Source organism: Syngnathus leptorhynchus, chromosome 4 (genome assembly GCF_054491065.1).
Source record: "Syngnathus leptorhynchus isolate UIUO chromosome 4, UIUO_Slep, whole genome shotgun sequence".
NCBI lineage: Eukaryota > Metazoa > Chordata > Actinopteri > Syngnathiformes > Syngnathidae > Syngnathus > Syngnathus leptorhynchus.
The window spans coordinates 5,173,816-5,181,712 of NC_141198.1; the positions used below are offsets into that span (position 1 = coordinate 5,173,816).

The 7,897-nt window shown below is 41.8% G+C and overlaps 1 protein-coding gene across 1 annotated transcript; it reads right to left on the reverse strand.

Annotated features, from left to right (window-relative positions):
- Positions 1 to 6,476: 6,476 nt before the first annotated feature.
- On the reverse strand, positions 6,477 to 7,355 carry tcima (transcriptional and immune response regulator a). The gene has a single exon (XM_085910287.1). The coding sequence runs from the start codon at positions 7,282 to 7,284 to the stop codon at positions 6,982 to 6,984; it is 303 nt and encodes a 100-aa protein (XP_085766413.1). The 5' UTR covers positions 7,285 to 7,355; the 3' UTR covers positions 6,477 to 6,981.
- Positions 7,356 to 7,897: the final 542 nt, after the last annotated feature.

Here is a 7,897-nt window from a genome sequence, read left to right on the forward strand (position 1 = left end):
CAAAGGGAGTGAACATGCAGAACAATGGTAAGGCCTTGTGGTGGAACTGGGGCGAGACAGTATGTCTGCAGGCCTGTCGGTTGCTGAGCCCCAGGAGGAACCACCAGCGCCACACAGGAAAGGTCTTTCTCCAGAGCTGCCTCAAACACACATACGCACACACACTCGCACGCACACTTACACAACGTACAAACACAGATTGATCAAGACAATAGTGTACAACAAAGGGCCCCATCCTGACCAAGCCCTGGACATGTCTCTACTGTAGCTCCAGGGACTCATCTCACACAAACTCAGAACAGACCGTCCTGGCAGACGCACACTCTTACAAAGGGGTCAGAACTTTCATGGAAGACTTGACAGATTCAGACTTGCTCATTGTCTGTTTAGTCAGCACATTTCGTCAATGCTGAGTTTCCGATAAGGCCAGAACATATAATGTTTAGAAAAAAACTGTTATTTTGAATTTTAAACGAACGTGGCATGCATGTTTTTAGGAGGAAGCCAAAACACTCTCGGGAAAGTCATTGCAGGAAGAACAAGTTTAATGCCACACAAAAAGAGAATCAAACCTGAATCTCAGCATTGTGAGGCATACTTGCTGAACAACTTGTCCATCATGCTGTCCATTTTCTGCTGATGATAGATCACAAAATAAAGTTGATGTTATTGTTTTATACTCTTCAATGTGCTTCCAAATTGTGTTTGATCTGTGTCTAGGCTAGTGATTATTTACCTGTATCCGTATTATTGAAAAAAACTGAAATGTCAATTTCTTCATTCTAAAATGACCAGAACATTTTCAACATTTTTCTTTTTGAGAAAATTGGCAAAATTGGTGGCACGTGTGCTGGAGCGTAACCCAACTGACTTTAGGCAAGAGGCAGCATACACCCTGAACTCATCAACAACCAATCACAGGGCACATAGAAACAAAGCTCTGTTTACATTCACATCCGCACCTGCGATGACACGCACACATCAAACCTACACTTTGGAAGATTTTTGCCTTCAATTGTTAAATGATGATATTTTTCTTTTATTTGTTAACCACAAAATCAAAGAAAAACCAAAAAAGAAAATGCTCATTTAAATTTGACTTCAAGCCTATCTTTAGTTGTTGGTATGTTCGAAATATAAATTGAGTAACTCTAGCTCCAGATCCGGTCGCAGATCAAGAAAGCTGGTGCAGATCCAATTTTTGGTTGTTTACCATTATTTTCAATTCATTCTACTAATGAGTTATTGTTACATCGCTTGAACTGAAAAGCATTATGAGCAGGTGTTCGTAATGATTTAACCTTTGAAACTCAAAGGTTAATACATATTATCACCTATGGTGTGACCTTGTTTGCATGATTGTGCAGTTGGCACGATGCAGAAAGTGTTTGGAATGTCTTGCGTAGGATGTGGAGAAAGTGGCATGGTCCCTTTGTGGCTGGCACACAGGTGGCAGAGGTTAGGTAAAAAGTACACCACTGACGCAACACTTCAAGCAAGAGGACAAATGTGCTGAATGCCAGGAATCCTTTGACGCTGTGGAATCATTTTCCCGTCAGGAGTGAATCTGGACTCCAAGAAAAAAAAAAAAAAAAAAAAAATGAGTCAGACTGGATGGCGCGTTAGCAGGACAAGTGCCCTTTCTTTTTCCTGCACTCATCTTTGCAAATATTTCAACTGCTTCCTGTATGTACACAGTTTACATCACTATAGCTCTCTGACCTTTGCTCTGGATTGTCCAGTCAGTCCGCCAGCAGCTAGTGACACGTGCAGGAGAAAATAGGGCATCGTTTTGGCTTGAATGATCAAACGCTCCTCAGTGGTGTCAACGTTGTCAGTCAGGGTTAAGTTGGAGAGTGCTTGAGGATTACCATGGATCCTGAGTGTGACACAGCAAGAAGAGATGTAGGGCAGAATTAGGATCAGTCCTGTTGGAATGAAGGCTGCGGCTAATCATTTGGCAAATATTAAAATGTTGAGATCAGAAAAGAAAAATACTTTGACTCAACTCAGACATGTGGAGTGTTGGGTTTTAATGGAAGATTTACAACGTTTCTGCCCAGTATGGTTTAACTGTGCATATGGGCAGACTACACTAAGCCTTAATATTTTCGCAGCAACACGCCGCTCAGCCCGCATTTAAAAACAGCCGGTTGGTGTTGCTCTGGGCGTGAACACAGCCAACTTGTTTTGCAGCCAATTTAATCAGCATTCCTTTTAAAACTGGCATGCGAGTAGGACATGGTGGAAGCAAACATTGATTTGCTAGAGTCCATGCAGGAGATCAAAGTGTGGAAACTATGTTGCATGTAAACCTTCACAGGCAAATGATGATCACTTGGAGTCCATGTCCGTATGCAAAACCCCCACCCCATACCACTGCTGTCCCATGACCAGTAGGGTCATTTAAAAAATATAATTATCATGATTATGTTTTAAATAATGCTGGTTGTAGTTGTTGGTGGTGGCTTTTGTTTTGTTTCTTACTTCTGTTTGAGCCGTGTAATGACATTTGGTTCCGCATACTTAGTTTATTTAAATGACGATTAATGGAAGTCTAAGTCTAAAAAAAGAGCGCATTCAATGAGGTCTGCACTGTCACAAATGTTTTTATGCTTGAGCATATTTAATTGTCCATTAATCTAGAGCACTTAATCACTAAAATATGACAAGTGTGAATGTTTACGAGCAGAAGCATTCCAAAGCGCAAAATCTGGGCTCCCGTAATCAATCGCCAAGTACCCCTCAAAAATGTTCGTTGAAAAAGTTGTTGATACATATTTTCCCAGTGACACATATCATCCCAACCAATGATTTAAACTTCAGTCGAAATGGAAAGCGAGGGAGGGTGAAGATGGGTGGTGTTGACACATAATTTACACACATAATTTACACACATAATTTACACATTAGTACACGTCGTCTAAAAACTAAATATTTTCAACAATATACTACTACTACTTTCACTATTTCATTTTCATTTATGGGGGGATGGGGAGGGGGTTAACCTTCCAAATGCTTGGGGCCATTAAAAAGTGTACCACCACCTCCCAGAGATCAATGTCCAAAATGTCCTGCGCACTGGGTAATCTTACAAACAGAATGTTAATTGTTAAATTAAAAATTACCATCAAATACCAGAAAATGCACAAAATAGGCTGGTATTATACTAAACATGTGAGTGTATTCTGGCAAAGAATCCTGTGTAAGGATGCCTCATTTCTTATTAAGCAGAACTCTATAAGCTCTGGGTAATAAATCCAATCAAAATAGAAAGAATAATATAGTATTTCCATAATGTTGTGAAATTTAGATATATGTTTGGAAGATATGTTTAGTTTGTTTTAAAATGTCCTGAACATTCCTGGTCTTGGCACTGTTTCAATGCGGTATATGTCCATGGCAGTTCCTTTTATGGTGGGAGCTTCCAGCGACAATGCTGACTAATCCGAAACTAGTTCATACCTCACGCTTAGTTCCTCATAAGATCTTGGTTTGAACCGGTCTGCACTGGAAACAAGTCGTCTACCACTCCCTACACTGTAATCGCTGATCTGGTGCCTCTCTGCGTCACCCTCTTTTCAAAAAACACACATGCACACACGCACACGCGCGCGCACACACACACACGCACACACACAAACTGCTGGTCTTGCGTTAATCGGTGATTGTTCAAACATGGATTTTTTTGACGTAGACACATTTGTAACCCTGCTATATTGAAGACTTCAACACTTAAATGAGTATTATGATCTTAAGTGTGAATGTTTCTCAAAAGCACAAACTATTTGTAATCGAGTCTTTAGCCACATTTAGCAATACACATGAGGTTAACTTTAACCTGTCACAACCAAAAGGAAATGGACAAAACATATTCATACATTTTTAATGACATTTGTTTTTAATGCACAGTATATATAGTTCACAAGTTTGTTCCATTATTTAATATTATTCGGCACAACATATTCCGTTTCAGAATATATTCAATCTTGTTGAGCTAAAATGTTGCTATATATGAACCTTTGTATTGGTTGGCATTTTACGTTTCCATAGTTTCGTTGTAGCCTTTTCCCCTCCCAGCCCACACCTTTACCCTCTCTCTTCCTCTAACAGTCGTCCAGGTCCGAAGGCTGTCTGCCACAGTGTCTGTTGACATGAAAGCATTTACTGTTTCTAAGGCTGATAAAAGGCAGGAAAAGGGTGGGAGAGGATGGGCCCGAGTCCAGCCAGCACGGCACACTGTAGCCAACACCGCTTAGACAATTGACTTGAATATTTAGCTTTATTTTCCTGAACAATTGGATGGCAATAAAAGGGTATGCACATTAAAAAACGACTTGAGCAAGGAGAAAGAAATGAAACAGCAGAAAGCTAAAAATGCAAAAGTACTTTACATGATTAACAGACATAGATGATAACGCATGAAGTGTGGCCTCAGTGACCTCAGTTGAAGAATTAAACAATTAAATGATGAACTTTACAGACTATGGTCTACAAGGAATTAATTAATTCATCTTCTAAACCGCCCATCCTCGCAAGGGTCATGGACATGCTGGAGCCTATCCCAGCTGATTTCAGGCAGTAGGTGGGGTACATCCTGCACTGGTTGCCAGCCAATCGCAGGGCACACACAGACAAACATTCACACCTATGGACAATTTGGAGCGGTCAATCAGCCTACCATGCATGTCTTTGGAATGTGGGAGGAAACCGGAGCACCTGGAGAAAACCAACGCAGGCATGTGGAGAACACGCAAACGCCATATAGAAAGCCCGGAGCCAGAATCAAGCCCTGTACCTCTGAACTGTGAGGAACACGTGCTAAGCAGTGCCAACTTCTATAGGGTATTCATTTTACAAAAACAAATTTGAGTCACAGCCACATGAATCTGCATGCAAAACACAAGGCCTTGCTTGGAACAAACAGGGAACTCCACCCAGCACTGGTGAGATGTGAATATCTGTCTCAACCAGTTGGCTTTTGATATGAGATAGCTTGTACGTACATTGAGACAGAAGTACTTGGTTAAGACAAATTTCCCGAGCCACGGCGACAATATTTAACACACACATACACGGCCACAATAATACAGTTTACATGCTGCTTTTTATTTGTCACTCTTTAATTTTGGCCTTTCTTACTAGTGAGGTCATTCCAACACAGTAACTCATCTGTGACAGTTATGTGTCAGAAGTGAGATAAGACTGTCACAGATGACGCTCCTCTGAGGGTGAGCTGTATTTCTTTTCAGCGCCCTACAGTATACCGTATGTTGCAGCACGTGAGCGACACACCAACACAATGGCGTCATGTGTAACAAACCAAGAAACTGGTTTGAGCCAGTAGAGGGACTACCAAAGCAAGCAGATTAGGAGGCAGCCACTCGAACCATCTTTGCGTCAGCAGCAAAGCCTGCTACAGATGCCCCTTTTGCATTGATGAAAAGCTATAAAAGCAAACAAAAACCTCTGAGGTCGGAGTAAATGCACTAAAAGCTTACTGCATAGAAATGTCATTTATGTTTCTGTCAAGAAGGATAAATCAGAAGGTGAAGAAGCAAAGCCTGGACAAGTCTAAAGCCTGTAATGCTACTTTAACAGGTTCTTATCTAGAGAGAAGGGATGATTAAATAGAGTCCAGCGCAAACACACAGCGCAGAGGAATCACTCCCGCCCTCCCCAGCCTGATCTCAACTGGTTCTCGCCGGTCTGATGTAGCGCGTGGCTGTTTGAGGGAAACCCTGGCAGGCTTAATTACATCCTTCTCTGAGTAATAGAATATTCACCCTCCAATGGGTTTGTCTCGTCAGAACAAAGAGCAGTATGAAAACAGAAATGTGCCAACCACGCACTTTATGAAGAAAGAAATTTGGGCTTGGTTACATGACTCAACATTAATTATCACCTTAGCAACAATCTGTGAAAGACATGTTTAGTTTACAGGCAATTACCTGACTACTTTCACATTTATACGATGACGTTATGAATAGATTATACTATTTATGAACGTCCAACAGATTTTTTTGATTTTAATTTGAGTTTTCATTTGTAATAGTTAGCTTGATGTCAAAACAACAACAGTCATCTTGAGATTTTACCTTATATTTTGTTATATATGTCACTCATCTTATAAATATCACAATAATCTGTCCACACTTGTGATTTTCTCTCAATTTTAGTTGTGCTCTCTGAGCTATAATTATAATTCAGCCATTTATTGTCGCCTTTGTACTACAATGGCTTGTCAACTGCACCCCCTTACTTTACTGCCTTTGTCTCCTTGCAATGTTTACAGTTAAGGAAGAGAGGTAGATTTAAGCCTGTCACTTTTTGACCATTAAAATGACTATGAAGCCCAGCACTTATGTCAATTGTATCTTATTAAAATGACACAAGGCATATCCTATTTCATGTGTGAGTTGAAAATGGTGGTTCATGTGAACTCAGAAATAAGGTTGCACACAAGCAGAGCTTAATTTTTTGTAAACAAAGCAATTTATTAAAAAAGGGCACAGAATAGGACACATCAATCATGAAAAAGTGGCTAATTGAGATTTAAATTAGGAGCCACAGCAGTGACGGTGTTCATGTTGGAAGAAGGCATGTGTTTAGGACAGGCATCCATAAAGGTTCTTCTTCTGGCATTTCAAGTCTCATATAGTTGGTGCTTTCCACCAGCTCCTCCTTTGTGTGCCGCTGCCTCATCAGCATGGCTGAATTCAAGCTTCAGGGGATTCATTTTATGTCCTTCATTGCTTCCATCATCTCATCTGCTTCCATCCGGTCATGGCGGGACTCTCCATCACCTCCGGCGCTGCAACGTGACCACGCTGGCAGCCTTTTGCAAGCCCGTCATCGCCCCTCGGATAGCCGCCGCACACAGTAGTCGGCGTTCAAGTCCCATCAGGAGCGTAGTCTTGCGTGTTTTCGGCTCCGAGTCGAGCCGAGTGAGTGAAGACACAAGCGGCTACAGCAGTGCCGTCAGCGGAGTTTGAGCATTTGCCGGAGCAAACCCGCGATCTGAAGGAACTTGTCCTTCTTCCGCTGCTTCAGAGCCATCAGCGCCCGGGCCGTCTCCTCCGGATCGTGTGAGTAGGAGAAAATACTCCTCACCCGCTCCTCTGCTTTCATGTCGCCCGTCTTCTGGAATAGTCTGGTCAGGGCGTCCTGGCTCACGTTGTCGAAAATGTTGGCCACTGCTTTCTTGCGGTGAGCCGTGGCAAACTTGTTGCCGTGGACAGAAGGACTGACACGGCGGCAGTCTGAAGACACGTAGGCGGACATCTCGTCTCTCGGTTGGTTTGGCGCTGAGGCGGAGAGAGAACGAGAGAGGCCGGACGGTCTTGCTTGGCTTGTGAGGCTGAGTGAGCGCAGGAGAGCTGAGCCTGCGTCTATTTATGCTGCTGCTGTGGGAGGGAGGGAGGGAGGGAGGGAGGCTCTCTCCGCCAGCCTGCAGTGACATCAGCAGTCGTAAAGCAAAGACGGCAGACGAGCAGACTGCTGCTGCTCTTGTTGTTGAGGATGTTGTTGTTGTCAAAATAACAACGAGAAGATGAAATTTATAACTAATACCTTCACGTTTAACTTACCTTTAACTGCCTTGGGATAATGTAATAAAATTTAACATTACAATAATAATAATAATAATAATAATAATAATAATAATAATAATAATAATAGACAGCTCGGTGGAGGGTGCGGGTTCGATTCGATTTTGGGGTATTTTATTTCTGTCATTAATGTTTACTAGTATTAATTTCCGCTGCTATTGTACTCTAATGAAAACAATAAAATGGAATACGGAATATCAGAGCCCTTCTAAAAGTAATACTAACACAATACTACTGTAAGTGTCATCTGGTTTATCATTTTATGATAATGTGGGAAAATAATCTGT

Excerpts from the sequence above, each read along its gene's own strand:
- tcima (XM_085910287.1), bottom strand. The coding sequence starts at position 7,284 with ATGTCCGCCTACGTGTCTTCAGACTGCCGCCGTGTCAGTCCTTCTGTC.